Consider the following 21045-nt stretch of genomic DNA (forward strand, 5'->3'; position numbering starts at 1 on the left):
GCTCCAGCTATTCCTGGCTCAGCACTGGGAGATGGACACCCGGAGGCCACCTACCAGTGGGTCCAGGAGAGACCCGACAGCATAAGCTTCATCACGGCGTCTTGACCATCTGAGTCCAGGGCTTGGAGCGGCTGGCCTTGTTATACTGGTTTTTATTCCCTGTTCCTCTATCAGATCCCATTCCAGATTTTAACTTTGTTTGTCGCGGATGGACCCCCCCGGTTCCTGGACTCTGGACTGCGCCCCGGATTCCCCCCTTGGACTGTTTGGATTTGTTTGCCTAAGTTTTCTCCCTGTTGTCATTCTTTACTTACTTACATATTATACTGTCTGCAAAGGGTCCTAACATACACTTTACGGGAGCCTGGACCGGCTACCATTACAATGAGTAAGGAAAGTTAATTATCCACAGATATCCGTGCAACGGTTATTATAGCAGTTATTGCAGTCTGCCTTCATCTACTGTTGATGCAATTATTTCTACTACTTTAAGCAAGCGATCATTAAAATGATATTAAATGATTCAAGCAGTGCATACCTCAACAATTTAATGGCAAATTGCAATATTTAAGAATTAAATACTGTATTTTGATTTTAATATAGTGCAAACTTCAGTAAAGTGAGTATTTGTATCAGCAACAAAATGCCTTATATTACGCTCCAAAGTCATTCAAATCACTACTGAAAATGTTTATTTTAATCTGGCCTCTCTTGCATTTTTTACAGTATGTTAATTTGCTTTAACATACAATGTTTTAAGGCCGCTCTGTCTAATATATTTTAACCATTTAAATCTAAAATAAAATTATCTGTTTTCTAATTACTATTCATACACAATTACTCATAACTAAAAATGACAATTCTATTCATGTTATACTGTATCCCATTTGGGCTTGTGGTAACAGCATCCTATCTGAACAATATAATCATTGCATTTAAAGATATTGTCAGAAATATATACTGTATACAGTATGATTAGAATAAGGAAAGTACTAAAGGGCTAACCAATTATCCAACACAGGGTCGCAAGGGAATGAGAGCCTACAGGCTACTGTATATTCATGAAAATAATAAAATGACAACCAAATGTGTTCTGTGTTTATTTTCTTTAAGAGAGGGCACACATTTACTTTCTTCATTTCTTTTAAGGTTGTCCAGTTGACCCCAGAATTAAGTACTTATGTAATTTTATAAATGACATGTTACTTTAACTTGAGAGGAGTCACCAAGGTACAATACTTTAGCCTAAGGGCTCTTCAGTTGTCTTAACAGCAAGCTATTTTGTACAGAGTGCTTGCTGTTGCTTTACTCTGGAGCAGATTACAGACTGGAAGGGAATACTTTACAAATGGCCCTAGAACCATGCAATTTTTTTTTCAATACGTCTGAAGGATGTGCACAAACAATTTCTATCATTGAGAAACAAAGTAAAGACCTCCTTTTGTGCCCTCATAGAATAAACCGTTATTTATTACAATTCTGCTAGAAAAATTCGGTTTATAAATTTTGCATGCTTTGTAATGTTTTTCATAGCAACCAGGAAAGTTGTTTTGAATACTATTGCAAATGAAACTTTGACCACTTAGTTTACAGTTGTCGAATTACAGTTTGTTGTTTAATCAAATTCAACATCCGAAACCACCATTTTGGCCTGTTTCACAGTAAAAACAGATCAAACTGTGACCGTTGCTTTGTACAGGATCCTGGAGTTCATTTAACAGAAATGCATAGCAATTCCTGTCGCCAAAGACTCCTCACAACTTTACTTTTCTGAATGTTAGCAGGGATAGAAAAACACAGGTTCTCCATCTGAAACATTCGTTAAATAATAACTATTAGTAGCTAACCATGGATATAAAAGAAAATACTGTATATCTAAATTAAAATATTTTTAATGTCACTGTGACAGGCAGTCAGCTAGCACACATCTGGGAGGGCATAGCTGCCACTAGTTACTGACTTCATAAACAGCAGCTGCACCTCTTCCTATACAGTAGGTCAAGCTGGAAACAGTGCTCTGCAGATTAGTTGAGACACAGCCTTTATGAAGCAGCAAGGAACCTATTGGCAAAGATAGAGAGTGAAAGAGATGAATGAGCCATGGGTGAAGTGAATAGGAAGCTGAGGGCTGATAACTCAAAAATGGAAGAAAGATGTTTGTTTTTTTTACCTTTTTTTTTCCTTTGGAAATATAAAAGAGAGCTGCAGTGCCAACTGCTCTTTAAACTTTTGCCCTGCACTGCCATTTAATTTTTAACCATAACTGTGTGTAACAATGACATTATTTTTAAATTTCTCAGCAATACCAGAGGTAAGGAAACAGGTCAAGCTGCCATCTTAGTTTAGACAAGAACAGCTTTTTTTCCCAATCTTAAAATGCATTTTGTTTTTGCTGACATTAAACTTGGTTTCAGAAAAATCATGAAGGATAGGACTTAATATATATACTTAGTATGTAAGTAGACTATAATGTGGAAATGTACACATGTACAGTGTCATCATTCTATTGGTTATTGATCTATCCATCAATTATCTAACTATTTTATCCAATACAGGATTGTGGAGGAGCCAAAGCCTATCCCTACAAACAATGGGCACAAGGCAGGGAACACTTTGGAAGGAATGCTAGTCCATCAAAGGTACAAACATGCACACCACGGCCAATTTTCACTGAAGACATCCTTTTGACTGGGGGAGGAATCCATAGCCCTGGTGATAACCTACTGTACGTGAACACGGGGAGAACATACAAATCTGCACAGATAGCATCCCACACATTGAACCCAGGGTCCCAGTTCTGCAAGACAACAATATTAACCACTGCACCACTGTACCACCCTCTATGAGTTCTAATCTTAATAAAATGAATTAACTGGTTCTTCTTTCGTCACGTAGCTGAGACTGAGAATGATCTAGAACAGTGGTTCCCAGTCCTGGTCCTGGTGATGCAGGACCAGTGGGTTTTCATTCAATTAGCTATTTGAAGTGATACTGGATCTAAGAAGTTGCTTTAATCAAATATTTGCATTTTTGATTATGCAAATGATTATACAAAATGCAAAATATTTGCATTTTGTTTCCAGTCACAAGTTTGAGGATTTTCACTTACAAAATACAACGGTTAAAGCTCCAACATGTTTAAGAGCTGGGAACAAACAATTCAGATTCATCTTATTATTAAGTCAATTAAGTGTTTGATTGTCTAACAAAAACCAGTGGGTGTGTAAGTCTCCAGAACCATGACTGGGAACATTCTTTTTACAGTTCTCAAAACTAAATACTACTTAAATGATCCTTTGCTTTTCTAGGATGTTTGGCTTACTTAAAGCACCTCTTTTTTCCCCAAGTATGCTAGAAACCTGTAGTGATTCAAACACTTTTATTTTACTTCTCCAGTCTCTAACATGCTCTGGCTGAAAACTGGGTAGTCAAGCAACTTCAAACTTGACAGATGAACTAGGACTGATAGTCTATTAATTATATTAATAACAGGGGGGTCCTGCAACAACCAGAATAGTTTACCTCCTCCAAAAAACTAGTTTTATTGAGTCTAGTTTTATTATACATAACATCGGACTGAGTAAATCTCTTCTCAGCAGACTTAGGTTAATATGTTGCCATCTACTTACTTGATGCATACATTTACAGTATATTTAATTTAAAATGCTCTAAATATCCTTCTTATGCAGAAATGCTATCTGACTGGCTATGAAACTAGTCTTCAGTCTGACTGACTGAAAAGTTCTGCAAACAGGAGCCAGAAACATTGAAATCTACTATCCACTTGTTTTTTCTACTAAAGGAAGATGATTTAGTAATCATGCCAGTTACCAAAGGAAGTAACTTCCTGACAACAAACATGAACTCTGTTGCTTATTCCTTTGAGAAACTTAAGGACTGGATGAGATACATAGATAAATTACTGCCTAACAGGTTGAGTTTAAAGTCCTCATCATTTTTAACTTTTTCTTATGTTCTTACCTGGAGAGACAACAAGCTTTAGACAAGAGTCTAAAAAGAGGAAGAGGGAGTTTGGCGCACCAGAGTAATTTGAGATGAATACCCTGTGCCCAGTGACAAACAAATACTGTGGTGTCCAAATCTTTAAATTTAAATGAATATGCTATGCCGAGTGAAGAGAAAGAGAGCTGGAAGCCATAAAGAAAGTCAAAATGAAAACTCTTATGCCTAGTATTAAATGATTTGTGAGAATTTCTAAAATGTAGAATATCAAGAAAGTTCATAATTTACTGAGGGCTAGCACTGACACGGAGTGCTAAAATATCAGATATGCGGCAGAAATAGAGAAACAATATTTAAGTAAGAAAATAGCCTGTCCTGCAACAACATTAAGCTGAGTAGTCTTCAAATTATTTGTTATCCATAAGGGATTACGTCAACCAGTCAATGATTTACAAAATAGAACCATATTTCATATTCACAATGAATAGAAATAGATACCAAGGCTGTGTAAGTACACTAAAATAAAACAAATCTTTGGAGTATAGGAATAATTCAACATTTTGGCTTTGTCCCAGCTCAAAGATTTTTTTAAGTATTGCAAATATTTTAATTAATTTACTATATGATTTTCAATTTAAGATATTTTTACAAGGTCCTGTGACTGATACAGCATAGTATAGGCAGTCTATGGCAGCATTTCAGGTGTAATGGAGGAGGAGGTGTAATAGGTGGAGTTCTAGGGGAGAAGCAGGGGCTGCTCCGCCCCTTCCTCTATCATTCAATTATCCTTCCTATTTAAACCCTAACCCTGCTAACACACACTAGAGTTTATTAATTTAACTTACTTGAATTCTGAGCGCTAGACCTATAATGGCTCGCAGGCCTAACTCTCCGTCCTCTCCAGACCCCCTTTTTCTCCTCCAGAACCCTGAAGATTCTCCATGCCATTTGTGTTCCTCTGTTTCGCCATCTCGACCTTCTAATTTTCAACCTACAGTAATCCTCCTCTTCCCCATAGCTGATGCTTCTCACATCCAGCCTCCCACATTACTCCATCCAAACGCTGCCGCACCACCTCGGATATGCCGACTCATCTCTTTTACATGGACTGGCCTCTTCCAAGGCTTCTCAAATCACTTTTCGACAGATGTATTCCTATTCCTCCTCACTCTGACCGTTTAGCCCCTTTTTTCTACTTTTATGCGATTCCGTTTCATCCATCTTCTCTCTCTACAGCGATACCTGCAGTTCCGCCCTCTTCAAATCGGACAGCCCCTCCTCCTCCTCTCAACTCTCCAGTTCCGCCTTCTCGTCCTCCACAGCTACCCAGCTCTCTATCAGTTTCTCTTTCTGTGCAGATTTCCCAACAGCTTTCTCACAATCTCAAACCACTTTGTGGCTCTGTAGCCAATATTAACTCCCATCTGCTCAAGCATGAAAATTCCCTTCATTCAGCTCCGCCTCCTTAAGCTCCGCCCATTTCCAGTCTTTTTTTTTCTCTCCACCTTCAGTATAGCAAAAGCCTCACACTCTTTGCTGCTCTCAGGACACCCTCATTTTCGCCACCAGATCCTTGAAGGTAAAGACGTCAATTCCATTTCTCTCATACTAGATGGTTCTGAATGCGATTACTGAGTAGTGGAATCTGGAGATCTCCAGTTGCTCTAAATCATTGGTTCCACATCTTAAGTTTCACTCTCTGCAAATTAATTCTGAATTTCATCAATTTTCAGGGATGGTATCTGTTCTTTCCACCCTCCACGGTGCTAGGAGTGGACTACTACTGCTTATTTGTTTAAGGTGGTTCTTTATTTTGTCCAATTTCTTTTCAGATTTTGAAATTATCGCTAACGTGACTTGCTATCCTAGTCGGTGCAATAAAATTATGATATCCGCATTATACTTCAAGTCAAATCTTTTTCCCAACTTCTCGCTTTCTACAACCCTTGTCTCACAATGCCCACATTACAATATCAGCTGACGCTCGGAAGGATATCACACTGTGAATCTCTACTCCGTCTTCAGAACCGCCTCTCTCTTCTACAAGAATTGGTGTACTACTCTGTATGACCTCCTCCTTTTTTCTAATGCTTCTGTCATTCTTTCAGTAATATTTAATCCTCAGTGGTTTTTTCTCCCTACTTTTATAATCATCAGCCCTTCTAGATCTCTTTCCTATTGTCGCTGCCATCCATGTCTGTGATACACCAGTGATCGGGACCAGTGACCAATCTTATTTCTGATATCGGGTCCGCTGCTTCCATAACCGATAAAGGAAGATCCTCTTCCCCTAGTTTCAAGTTTTCTTCGACATCTCACCTGGATTTCCTTCACCTCTAGAGAGGATTGCCCCCCTGGCCTTTCAAATGTTCATCCAATGCTTTTTACCATTCATAGTTACCCGAATCCGGCATCCTCATGCCCATCTCGGCTATTTTACGAGCTCCGCATTCTTTTGTCATTTAGAATCAAATCTTCACCCAGGTTCAATGGACATGTTACTACATGATTAAGCCCCATCTGCCCACACAGCCTACTCTTCTGCCAGGGCTGCAGACTGCATGCTCTCCCTTTCCCCCATGGCACCGGCTGCTTTTTTTTCCATTTAAAACTCACTCTTCTTGTTAATTTCCAAGTGCAACAGGATCTTACCTCTGGGATTCAGTTCTTCCCCATGTTTTCAGTCCCTTTAATGTCCTCACTACTTTCTATTCCAGCACTCCATCTTGCACTTTGTGGAATCCAGAGACAGCACTAAGAGTTCCTTTCAGGAAAGCTATCTCCTCCAACATCACCTGCTTTTTTCCTGAGACAAGGCCATTTTACCCCTTCAAGGATGCTCTTCTGGATGCAATGTGTTTGGCTGCCGCAGATTCTAAGAGTCGCAATTCACCAGTTTGCCTGTATTCTGTTTTCCAGAATTGAGTGACCTGACTTGTACCCCAGCCTCTCATTTTATTTCTATGCTCTTCTAGCTTGATCCACTTCGTTCTGGACACTTCAGTACCCAGGTACATGTTTTCTTCTCAGCTGTGAGTTTCAATCTCCAACACTGGTCTCAACCCTCACTTTACTCTCCTCGTTCCTTCAGAAATGGAGCTACCATCACCACTGTCCGAGCTATCCTGGATATTCAACTTACTCAAACAACTGGCCAGTCGTCCACCTCTGCACTCCACCTTTACATCAACACCACTCCCTCAGGCTATTCAGCAGTTCATTATCTACTTCAAGTATGCCCAGAGTGGGGTCATCGGTCTGCCGGGGCCAGCAGAGGTTTTCCCCTGAATGGCATGTAGGGTTTTTTTTCCTCTCCACTGTGCAATCAGGCTCACATATAGCCTCTTCTATTCTTTTTTCTTTTTTGTTTTAATTATGCATTGGCACACACTTTGTTTGTCCTCACAGGTATCGGGAGGAAAAGTGTTGGTCCAGGATCCATCTTTGGGGGGGGGGGGTCAGGGGGGTCATCCCGAACTCAGGATGGCAACACTACCTTGATCCTTTCTGGGGAGGTTCTCAAGCGTGAGCCACAGGGGACCCCCAACCACATTATTCTCAGGAACTGTAACTAACTAATTCTTGTTCCCACGGTCCCCTGAGGGCTTATCCCAGTTGTGAGGCAGCACCTCAAAGTGACTCTCAGCGAGTCAGGGGACTCCTTTCCCTTTCTTCCCGAGCAGTTCCTCATTCTCAATCCCTCGAGCAGCGCCTCTCAAAGTGATTCCTCCAGTCAGAGGTTCTTTCTCTTCCCCCCTTGAGGGATTCGTTCCCAGTCGTGAGGCAGTGCCTCTCGTGCGACTCTCAGCGAGTCAAGGGGCTGTCTTCTCCTTTCTATCCCCTGAGGGCAGCACCTGGTCATGAGGCAGCGCCTCTCAAAGCGACTCTCAGCGAGTCAAGAGAGTCTTCCTCTTCCTTCCCTACCCCTGAGGGCCTAGCTCCCAATCGTGAGGCAGAGCCTCTCAAACGACTCTCCGCGAGACCAGGGTGTTCGTATTTTCATGCCCCGGAGGCTGCCGAATCAGCCAACCCAGTCACCCACCTGGTCAGGGTGCTCTTTTCTCTATTTTACTAACCCTTACTTCTCACCTTGAACTTAATACATTATGCATTCTACTAATTGAAGCATAAATTTAAACTAACAGGATCTAATCATGAACTGCATCAGAATGAAAAGGCCTCCAGACTGGTTTAAACAAAACTGAAGAAGCATCATGCTATCATTGTAGTACATGAACTTAAATGAGTCCAGATCCCAGCTTAGTAATACATGGTTTGGTCAAAAACAATAGATGTCCTTCAGGTCACTATCGAACAGTGTTTGGAAAGCTTTTCTGAATTTAATGAGGATGGATGGAGTCAGCCGACTTTACAGAAAAATAAACTAAGAAGGCTGATTCCACAGTTTAAAAATTGCCTGAGAAGTTGATGACATTGATTGGTGGCCTTCCATATACAGAACAGTAACCCAATCAATGATCTGATCATACTGTATTTTGAGCAACCCTACTTTCATGGTTCAGGTGGTATATGATTTAAAAGAGGCATTTGTATCTATCTTCCCTTCTTTTTTTCCTTTATATGAAGGGAAGTGCTGGGGTATTAATCTCTTGTAGCACCAGCTTGATTTCTTTTCAATACATAGACCTTTACTTTCAAGGTACAAATATCAGGGCAAGATGGCAGAAAGAAGGAAATAGTCTTTGTACTTCCACAGATTAGACAGAACAAATTCTATCAATGTGCTGACAAGAACACAAGTGTTGTCAGAAGTTGTTAACAGGTTTCTAGTCACAGAACCAGGATTCAGCTTTGTAGCTTGAGACACAAAACACAATTAAATAAATAATGAACGAAAAGGGAATTTGAGCTACAGTATACGGTAATGCCTTCCAGTTTTGCCTTATTCATTGTGAGAGAGAACACAGCAAAAAAAATCTGACATCCCCCTTTCCACATTATTTGTTGATCACATGGCAATTAGTAATAGAAATGTCTACTATTTAACAGAACTTATGTACAAAGCATTTTGCAATCTGGTGTTAAAACCACATATCCACCACATTTCAATTATATAACAAAGCATTTTGCAGTCTGGTGTTAAAACCACATATCCACCACATCTCAATTATATAACAAAGCTTGTTGCTGTCTATTGTTATTAAACTGAGGGAAGAATATGTTTATCAGACCTTGCTTTCATTCACAGTATTTATGTAACATTTAATGGTTAGGTGAACATCAGAAATAGTGAAATAAATAGAACTAGTGAAATTCATAAGGCAATATGCTCAAATGCTATATAAGTCAATAGAGAGAAAAATTGAAAGTTATTGCTGAAGACTACTAGAAGTACATAGTTAGTAAAAACTAGTCTAATTACATTTTACACTTTGTGGGGGACTAAATAAAATGCATCTCTTGTATATTAATTGAGTTTTTTACCAGTTTATGAGTTAACCTTTTAATTATTTCATTATTATTATTTTACCCATCCTTAATGTTCCAATTTGTAAAACTCTCACTGTCATTTCTCTTAGGGGGATATACTTACATTAAGAATCTCTCATCATTTGCAGTCTGACAAACTAAAAGAAAAAGTCATGGGTCATAGACCAGCTATTTATAAGTATTACTGCTCGTGTTTTTTTTTTCTTTTCATGTCTTTCTCAGCATTTTTCTCATGGTTAGCAACTTAGATTTACGCTCTTTTTAGAATTTTTAACAGAGGTAGACATTTTGTCCTGTCATTTTAAACTTACTTAAATTTTTGATGCAATGTTTTTATTCTAAATCAAAATGTACCAAATTCTAAGCTTTCAAACACAACTGCTGACTCTGAAATCCATTATATTCTTTTGAAATCATCCTAATAATACCTGACCATTGTATGCTAGGTATTTGTTTTTTCAGAAAAAGTTACAAAAGTCATATACAAAATAATTTACCACCAATGTCAATTGCCTTCTACAACTGTAAATTCTTTAAGCTGTTGTATTACAAAATAGCTTAATTTAGAAAGCAGCATTAACCTTCAATTACTTTATATGCTTTTTAGAAATGTTTCTAAAAAAATTATAAAATATATAAATAATATTGTTAATATAATTGGAAGTGTTTGTCAAATTCTAAATTCTATGGTGTTCTGAAAATCCAAAGAACACCATAATATTACAACAGTAAAATAATTTATTTGGATAAGTGAACACTAGCCTTATACAGTAATTGCATTTGTAAACTTGCTCAGGTATAACCAATAACCTTACAGATCACACATCAACCTAATTGGCTCCCACCTGTAATCAATTGTGGTGATTTTGATTAGTTCAGAATAATAGCAGCTGATTGTAGAAGATTCCACTGCTTGGAAGTGCATTTAAAAGCAAAGAATCCACTATGGGTGCAAAGATGCTTTCAAAAGAACTTCTGAGATAAAGTTGTGGAAAGGCACAAGTCAGGAGATGGGTATAAAAATATTTCAAAGGCTTTAAGTATCCCATGGAGCTCAGTCAAGACCAGCATTAAGAAGTGTAAGGCATATGGCACCACCTAGACCTTGCCTAGATCAGGCTGTCCCTTCAAATTGGATGACCGAGCAAGAAGTTGACTGATCAGAGAGGCTACCAAGAGGCCGATGACAACTTTGAATGAGCTACAGGCCTTTATGGCAAAGACTGGTCATTGTGTGCGTGTGACTATCACAAGCGCTCCACAAATCTGGCATCTATGGGAGGGTGGCAAGAAAAAAGCCACTCCTTAAAAAAAAGCCACATCAAGTCTATTACATCATACTTTTTGGCTTGAATCATACTTTTTGGCTGGAATGCAAAACGGTACAAAACCCTGGCGAAAACCCTATACATCTTACCGTGCAAAGAACACCATTCCTACATTAAAGCACACTGGTGGCAGCATCCTGTTGTGGGGTTGTTTCTCTTCAGTTGGGACAGGAGCACTTGTCAGGATAGAAGGGAAGATGGATGGTGCAAAATACAGGCACATTCTTGAAGAAAACCTACAGCCCTCAGCCAGGAAGTTGAAAATGGGAAGTTGGTTCACCTTTCAACATGACGATGACCACTTCTGTAAGGAGGAATGGGAAAATATTCCTCCCTCTAGGTGGGCAAAGTTGGTAGAGGTGTATCCAAACAGACTCAAGGCTGCAATTAAAGTGAAAGGTGCTTCCACCAAGTATTAACTTAGGGAGGTGTTCTCTTATCCAACCCAATTATTCTACTTTTTATTTTGCTTTCTTTTTTATTTTTTTACATAAATTTTGCTTTCTTTTATCACTTGGCTGTTGTAAGGTACAATTTTTAAATAAAAAAGGTCTTCTTTATTTGTCTTCTTTTTGAGCTTTAGGGCAACAAAAGGTGAACATTTTGAAAGGGGGTGGTGACTTTCTATACCCACTGTACATGTGATACGGTGCAAGTGAATTTTGGGTATCTGTTATTGATATTAAATTTTATTCAATCACATGCAATCTGAGATATTCATACAGTACAGTAGCATGTGTTCTTAGCATGGAAATGCTGTAGTCACAAGGCTACTTATTGCCATCAGGCTGTAGCACAGAAGTATCACTCTCAAGATAATAAGAAAACTAAAATGTTACATTCTGTCATTAGTTCTATACAAACAATGTGTTGCAATTAAAAGGAAATAGAAGCAAATAAACAACAGTAACACTGATCCATGAAGGCAGTCAATTACAACTAATAAGGACGTCAGCTGTTGTTAATTTAAGCTAGATCACACAAAATGGGATTGTCATATTCTGTATTGTAAAAAAATGTAAATTAAAGAATGTGCAGGACAACCTCTATTTCTCCTGCAATTAATCCAATCAGAAGACATTCTGTGTGTGCATATGATTCTTCAAAATGTCATTTTGGATGTTGCCTCACAAAAATGGTACGAAACTACATGTATAATTTTGATTAGCTCCTTGATTGCTATTCGAGGATATATAACATATTAAAACGTTTTTTAAGTTGCTTGAACACCCTCTATAATTATATCTTTATTCAGAAAAGTTCAATAACACCACCAATGTTGTTATTCTGTTAGTTCAACTTTTTCTGTTAATTAATAAAATGTTAAATACTAACATAAGCCAATCCATTATTTTGTTAGTTTTAAGGTCCTCAATGACAGTAACTGTTTGATTAAATAATATACAGTACATACATCAATAATATGGCTATTGCCTCACACATCATCTTGGGAGTGGCATCACTGCAGGTGAATTCAGACCCTGCACTCATTTTCAAGACATTCACAGTGCGTTAACAATAATAGGAAAATCAAAATTGTTTTTCCATTAACCCACATGATGTACTTACTCCTTACAACTATAAGGTCTCTAAAAAAATAACATATATTTGCAGGCACAGTATATAATCACATTTTAAAATAGGATTTTTAAGGAGATTTTCATATTTATAGTGATAAACACAAACCATTTTTCAAGTTCAAGCACTTGTCTGAATAGATACTTTATGTATTCCTGTATTTATTTTTAGTTTCTAGGTAGTTTTATTTTAGAAAAAACAACTTTAAAGGCCCTTAACAAAAACTTACTCATGAAAAAAATCAACATCTGTTGATATGTACTTTCTGACACTTATCATTGTGTTGTGGATTGAAGAGGTGACAAAAATATTAATATACACATTTAATGATTATGCATCTGAGAAGAAAAAAAAATTAAACAGGATTTGTTGCTGTGTTTTTATACATGTACTATATGTGCTAGATACTGTTGTCTATCTAAATCTGTAGACACATTTTAGAGGACAAATCACATACCTGTTTCTCAGTTTTGTTAGTTATGAATATTGACTCTGCTTCATGTTTAAACCCAGAAAATATACAAAAACTTTACATTCCAAAACTATCATAGGGAACATATTAAGGTACATAATTAATTAATTAAGGTAAAAATTTAAAATCAGGAAAGCAAATAAGAAATTGGTAACATAATCTCATGGAGTTTGTGACTTTGCTACTGCATTTCAGGACACTCAGATTACTTTTACAAAACGAAGCACAAGTTTTTTTCAGAAAGTGCAGATCATATAATATAGATAATTTAATGCTTGATAGTAGTTTTCTGTTGGTTACAGTATTGTTGTTTCATTAACCAGTTCAAACTGATAAGGAAAATATTTACTTTAGCAATATTAACCTTCACAAATAAAACAGTAACAGTGACATCTTTACAAGGTTTTGTGAAGCACCAAGAATCCCCTTGCTGAGAGCACTACTCTGACAAGCACCTGTTAATTATTCCAAGGAGGCAATATACTGTGAGTTGAAGCCAGTGAATACAAAACCAATAAATGGCCACTTACCAGACTCCCTTGAGATCTGTATGAATGCCTCTACACCACTCTCTCCATAGTTTCCCTCAGAAGCCAGAGTCGACACATAATTCCATCCCATAGCAGTGACAATATCAACCATGGCCTGGGCTTGATATGAATCAGGTGGGACAACTCGGGAAAAAAAGTCATACCTGGTGTTGTCACTCAGTTCAGGTGCGGTAGATGCATAGCTAATTTGAGGTATCTGTAGAGACAGAACAAAAAGGAAAATATTAGTTTCCTGCAGGATCTTTTTTAGCTCATGAAAAATACAGACAGGATGGCAGACAAGCAGACAGTGAGACAAGCAGGCTGGCAGGCAAGTTAATGGTCCTGGGGACACATTGGCTGATTGATTGATTTCACATAAAGGAAAGTCCAGGATATCCACATAGGCAGCATGGTGTCATTTTCATCCCATGAGTAGCAGAACATTGCCAACAATATAATGTCATTCAATGCTGTAATAGCAACAGATTACACTTAATGCAATGGCAGACATAAATTAGAAATCTGTAAAACGATCTACTGACAGTTTGACAGTATAGAACATTTTGAGATACTTTGATATTTAAACCTAGTCAGATTTTATTCAATTTGTGATTTAAAGACAAAGTTTTTACTGCAGGATATATCAGCATCAAATATGTCAAATCTTTGTCAAATATGAAATATATATCAAAACCTAAAATGATGTTTTCTACTTTAAAATTAGCAGATAAATCTCCAATTGGAAAATAAAATTAATCTTTGTTAGTATAATACAACAAAGATCTCCAAGTATTAAAATGTCTATTATATAACAACAATATGATTGTTTTTCATCTGATTCAAACTGGTACATTCTAAACCAAATTTGTATTTTTAAATTTCAGTCTACGGCACATTTCTACCCTATAAAATCTATGAAAGCACGTATGATACATGTAACTTCGAATATCATCTTTGAATATTAAAATTTCCCTAATTGAAAAACTGGATTTTCTACTGTTTTACACCAGACATTAGAGAAGACACTGCTCTAACCATTGTGATCACTGACATGGATTAAACCTGTACGTATCTGTAAAATACAGATTGCCATCCAGTGGCTGATTTATAGCCAAAACTGTCTCATTCCGCAATGTTTCATTTTTAATAAACCTTCTAGGAACAGCAAAGAACTTCTCATTCCCAAAAGTCATTATCATGCAGCTATGGAAGCTTTGTTCTCTCCAAAGTATGATTAAACTGCAATGCAGAATGACAAAAAAGCATGCCAAGTCAGGATAAGAGATATCACATCTCAAAACATTGTAAATTATTACATTTCATTGAATGTTTAAGTGTGATGGTTGGATATAATAATGCACTCCCACAATTAATAATATAAAGTTAAAGCTATCCTGCAGCCCACCCCCCTATTCCCAATCCTTCCTTTGTAAACCAGAGATTTAGATCCCAGTAGCACTTTCTGATTCATTTGAAGTTTGTTTTAAACATGAGTTACTGCAATGGAGATTATAAAGCATTATGAACAATCAAACGACAGTATATCTGAACTTTTCCACACATTCTGTTTGCAATCAAGTAATGTTCTTAGTTACACAAACCCAATTGGTAAGGCTAACGTAATATATTGATAGAAATGGTTTCATTGGGAGTTGTTAGTGTCAAAGAAACCACAGGTAGGCCTTATGTTCTTCAGTACATATACCATACTCAATGCTTCTAGGGTCTTCATAGGACATAGTTTAGGGAATGAGAGATTAAAAGATTTGGACAGCAAGATATTATAAACCAACGTGACTTCATTGTGATATTGGAGACAAAAGTATTTTCTGCTTAATCCCAGAGTGACTTTGCCTTTAATTAGTTTAGCAATATCAGTTAAGACTAAAAATCAAATAAACATAAATTCATATTATAGTATCTTTGGAGAGTGGTATGCATTGCACTGTGTGTCCATTCAATTAAAAGTTTAATAATCATTGCAACAATCCGTAATTTATTCACTGCACATGGATTTTCTAAATTATAATTTCATACATCTGTTATCATAAAAAAGAGAGACCTTATGTCTGCATTTCCAATATTTTGAAAGAAAAACATTTGTGGCCAAACATTTCTATTGAAGTATGAATTCCAACCAAAATTTGGATAAAAAATATAAAAATAATAAAAACAGATTTCCTAAATGTGATCTGCTCAGTGTATCCAGATTCTCCAAATGAGTTCTTGAACAAAATAAATAAATATAAATATATTTTAAACACATATAGTACCCAGGCATAGAAAACCTAAAAAATGAAGAATCATTATTAGAAGAATTAAATAATTATGTATACAAGTAAATTGTATAACATTGTATAAAAAGTGACACTTTTGAATGAAAACATTCCGAAGTAAACTCATTTATGATCTCCCTGAACATTAATGTAATTTTGTGTGTTACACCTCTCTGCTTCTCTTCACATGCAGCTGCTGCTAGTTCTTAAGGTTGGATGGTTGCAATTGCTAATCAATTAATACTGATTTTAAATGCTAACATATGTGTCAGTTCACAGATAGAAAAGACACATGCTTCTTTTACAACTTTAGAAGGTTATGGGTGCTATTGTAGTTAACTTATATTAGTTGGTTAGTGACTTATTCACACTCTGCCAAATGGGTCTTATTGTCAGGATTGCCAACTGCCTGTACACTTTCAGAAAGTCAGAAAAACGTTTATATTTTTTCTGAATTTGCATGAAATTACAGAAAGTGATTTACTTCTTACATACACGCAGTATGTACTGGATGTGTCATCATTGTAATTCTACCCCTGATTTAAATCTGACCACAGTCCTATCCCTCACCAGGATACTTTTAACCCAAGAAAGATTCCACTCACATACTCACATCCTCCACACCCCTTAAGAAATGATCTGGTTCAAATAGGAAGTTTCAGGACATTACATCAGTAACCAAAACTGCAGAGTTAGAAAACCTGCTCATAAACTTCCTTCATTACTTTCTTATATTTCAGCACATGAAAATCCAGGTGTCCATTACATGCTGAGGTGGGTTACCAGGTTAAGAGCTCAATAATAATGGAATCGCCACAAGAGGGCACTGTACAGACAGCTTCAAAGACTTGTTAACTTGTATCGAGTATTGCCTACAGTCTGCCTAGTGTTTGACAGTTCACTTATTGTATAGTTGGATGCCAATATGCACATAAAGTGTGTTCACAAAACAAAATCAGTGTGAGTAAGATGTGTCAATGGAGGTTCTGATTAGACTGAAGTCATGATTAGCTGTTGAGTCATGTGATAAGTAGAGATTTTGAATTAGGTAAGCAATTTTAGCTGTTCCAAAGGCTACACACAGTTTTAGCTACTGTATATCAGGGCTACACAACTAATAGCTTTTCCAGTCCACTGCTCTGCAATACTTTAATACAACCAGCTGTTTAATTTCTATAGTGATCTCATTATCAATTAAATAATTAAGAAGATGGTGAGCACACTTTTTAATGTAGGGGCTGCAAATTGAGTAACTAAACCTTGGCCAGACCTAGGCTATAACAAGAACTCAAGACAGATAGGCTTTGCTTCACTGAAATTCATATACAGACCATTCAAATTTCATTAAGTCTGGATTGGTTTTATGTGTGAAGGTCTGCACAGCGACATTACCCTCAAGAAGGATCTTACACAATGCACCTGAAGGTGGGCGGGGTTATAATTCAAAACCTTGGAACTCAATGCACTGCCCCATAGACATAGTTTATGTTATACAGTAACTCAGCTATCAAGTGAAGCTCTTAAGATTACCTATTCTAATGTGTGAGATGAATTCTACTGGAATGTTCTAAGAAAAGTGTTTTGACAGGGGAAGCTAAATTATATCTCATTCTAATTAGTAGCTTTTGGGGAAGTTGTAGAAAAGCATGGCAACTATTTCAGTATGTTTTGGACTTTCTCCAACTTACAGTAGGTAGATTCTGGGAAACTATTTGATGGCAATTACTATAATACCACTTTTGAAATCTCAATGTTACTGAAAGACTCCCAGATAGCAGCTCTGGGCTTAATACCAGAAACTCCTGAAAGCAGAATCCATATGTATCTTCTTCTTGTCCTACTGAGAAGTGCAATCAAGCTTAAATCTAATTAATCAGCTTTTGCAATGTGGCAAAGTATAAGATCTGTTTGTATTAAAAAATGTAACTTATCTACTGAAACTACATCTAGGCAAATTCACCAAGAGATTTGTCCCATATAATGTTTATAATTCCAAAACAGCTGTTTAAGATTATTGCCATTCCAAAGAATTCCCTTTGACTTAATGTTTTAGTGTACTCTATAATGTAGAATAATCAGTATCAGTGTGTTTATGTCATTTTAAGTTCCAAACATTTGTATTAACAAAAGCTGCATCCAATCTTATTTTTTCTAACACAATATGTACTTGTTTCCTTGGAAGAGAACATGCTTTAAAATTCTATTGAATTTGTATGGCTCTTTTTATTAATACTTATATTTCAAATCAAGTAAATAAAGTAAATTTATTTGCTGTAGCTAAGCTTAAACTTTAGATTTGTCAGCTGTAGATTAGATATAACTGTACCTTATGAATAGGGCATATTAAATCATTTGTTCGTACTGCATCTGTGGGGAGAAGAGGTGTAGCATAGAGGGTAATGATCTGGGTTTATCACTAACACTGCTGTTGAAATTTTGCCCAGTTGCTCCAGTCTACCCCACTGTATAAGTGGGAACCAGCATTGCCGGGGGGTTATCCCTGCAATGGATCAGCATGCCAACCACAAGAAGGGGGTTTTGTGTTCTCTAGTGCATTTAACACTATAGAAATCGGAATGAGCTCTAGGCTATTTTGGCTCTGTAGTGGAAATTATCTCATTTTTACTCAATCTGTGGAATGCTTCATTATTCTGTAGTGTCACTGGAGTGGAACCTCCAAGTATATTGTAAAAACTGAGTTTTACTAGGGTATTAGAGTAAACATAAAGGGAAGAAGGCTACGTAAGCTATAATCATTTTTGACACATTTATCAATATAGCACATCCTTTACATTCGTTCAAATCAATGTTAGATGAAACACTATGCCAACAATGTGGAAAGACCATGACATCACACAAACCGTGAAAGACTACAACTTAATAAAAAGACCCACAAACCTCATTACAGTCTTCATGGCTCAGATCTTGTACTATCCAATGCAATCCAGTGCCCCAAAATGGCAACATTATTATCATTATTATCAACAACTTTCATTAACATCTATGATCAGATCAAACAATGTTACCCCCGTGTAATGGCCCAACGGATTACTGTATTTGAATAGACTAGTACCATACTGTAAATTTAATAAAGTTAAAGGTCTCAGTAATCGTGAAAAGTTATTAAAAATACTAATCAAGTCAAAATAAGAAAATAATTAGCGTAACAGTTTGTCTGCTCAGGTTGGTACAAAAACTAGAATATATTAGTCCATGCAGGTATAGGGTTTAAGACCCCTAAACTATGGGATGCCATCACGCATAGTGGAACCTATGACTCTTTAGACAATTGACCACATTTTCATGACACAATAATGCTATCATTTGAAATCAGCACATTCTTGTTGCACTTTATTAGACTGACCACATTTTGTGACCAGTGATCCACCTAACACTAAGGAACAGCAATGTCAGTGTAATCCCATAATCTTTTAAGGCTATAATGCTCATTCCCCCACAGCAAGGATCACTCAAGACCTGCTTTATCATAGGATCAACATAATGAACTTGCTCACTGTATCACTGAATCTTATCACAACAGAGCACCTGTAGGATGAAATGGGTAGCCACATATTTCAGTTTCAGAGACTGCCAAATAACATTACTGATATGGCAGATTCTTTATAGAACAAATGATAGAACATCCCATCTAAACCAAGGTGCTCGGATACCTGTGTTTGAAGTCATGGTGGACACACCACATATTGATCATTTAGGGAAGGGCACTTCAACTTCAACCATACCACACAGTTTTCAAATGTTGAAATGTGTCAATTTAGGGATTAAAAAATGTTTTAATATTTATTATAAATCTGGCTTTATGTTCTTGTTATTTTGTTTTATACAATGTGCAATCCCGAGGTTTTTCTTTATTTTTTTGCATGGTTAACCCATCTCAGGAACTGATTTGTTTCTTTTTTTACTAAACATACAGTAATTCATCTGACTACGACTGTCCAGCTGGTAGTGAACAACTGGCTAAGTGCCACCAGCATTTGGTGGAAGTCAGTTAGAAAGAGAAGATAAGATCTTTATTAGCCATATACAATTTATTGCATTAGGAATTTGCAAGATTTGAATTTGGGGTCAGAGCACAGTGTCAGCCAACAGAGTAGAATTCCTCTGATGTCTACAGGATTTGAACCGGCAACCTTCCAGCTACAGGTGTAGATCCTTAGACACAGTGCCACTGCTCCGCCCAATGATGAGGATACCACCATCATGTAAGGAAACACCAGATTCTATGGCTTACTAAGCACTTAAATGCTATCTGCAAAGGCTGTATCAGTTCTCCATTTGATACTTAATTATGGTGTAGGTACTGTACTCTATGGCTCAAAATGGATGGACCAAAAAGTGCATGTTTTGGAACAGACTTCCACTTAACATTTTCTTCAGTGCTGAGTCAAACTACCCAACCACATTGTTGAAGTTTCGGGCAGCCTGTCTTCTTTTAAAAAATGATGAATGAGATTTTCAGATACATTAGCTATTAAAAACCAATGCACTAAATGGACTAAAACCGAATGGCCACTTCTCTTGTCAAAAGGTCTTATGTTTCATTGTCTATTGGATTGGGGGGAGGGGCTATAAAAATTGTTCTGTTTTAACAAAAATAAAACATCAGCAACAATAATAGTGATATTATCATTATAATGATTTTTATAAGAGCAATCATACATATAATATACAGTACCTGCATTTGGGAATCAATGCTGTACAGGTGATTCCTGTCTATTGTCCTTAATGGGCACCATAATGGGGGCGTTAACAATTTAATGTTAAGCGTGAAATTACTTCCCCCAAGTAATAATGGATATAGGGGTTAACGAGGAGCAGGAGGATTTAAATATTCCCTATAGGACATATTTGTCAGTAAGAATCAATGGATTTCAAAAGCAATAGGCACCAGGACATGGCAATGTAAGTCTACAGTAGTGTTTTCTGTGATAAACAAAGCATTCATGTTATGTGTGTGTAAATGTAGTGATTACTGTAATGACCCATTAAGCTGAGCATTTAAATGCAATTTAATCTTGTGTAGAACATTTTATAAACACTTGGAATTTGAAAATTAACAATGAATGAAATCTTGTGAGAGAGAGAGATTGTGTGTGTGTGAAAGATAGTGTGAGTGATTGATGAACAGCACTTTTTATAAATATTACACTTAGTTAAACATTACATTTCCATCCGTTCATTCATTCATTTTCTAAGTGTTTCACCGAACTGAAGGTCGTGGAGGAGTGTGTGCATCTCAGGCACACACAGACAGACATGCACACACTCACACCTAGGGCCAATTGTTCCAGCAGCCAATTACCATACCAGTTAATTTGATTGTGAGAGGAAACTGGAGCACCTAGCAAAAACACACACTAACATGGGAAAACATAAAAACTACATGTAGATACCACCCCAGGAAGTGAACACATAGCCCCAGT

The 21045-nt window shown here is 36.9% G+C and overlaps 1 protein-coding gene across 2 annotated transcripts in view; it reads right to left on the reverse strand.

The window, feature by feature from the left end:
• grm8a (glutamate receptor, metabotropic 8a) overlaps positions 1-21045 on the reverse strand; it is a 264876-nt gene that overhangs the window by 161610 nt on the left and 82221 nt on the right. For both annotated transcript variants that reach the window (XM_069192489.1, XM_006633388.3), the window contains exon 3: positions 13323-13539. In XM_069192489.1, the coding sequence (XP_069048590.1) occupies positions 13323-13539 (217 nt within the window). The remainder of the gene's footprint in view (positions 1-13322; positions 13540-21045) is intronic.

The sequence above is a fragment of the Lepisosteus oculatus genome, chromosome 7 (genome assembly GCF_040954835.1).
Source record: "Lepisosteus oculatus isolate fLepOcu1 chromosome 7, fLepOcu1.hap2, whole genome shotgun sequence".
Taxonomy (NCBI): Eukaryota; Metazoa; Chordata; class Actinopteri; order Semionotiformes; family Lepisosteidae; genus Lepisosteus; species Lepisosteus oculatus.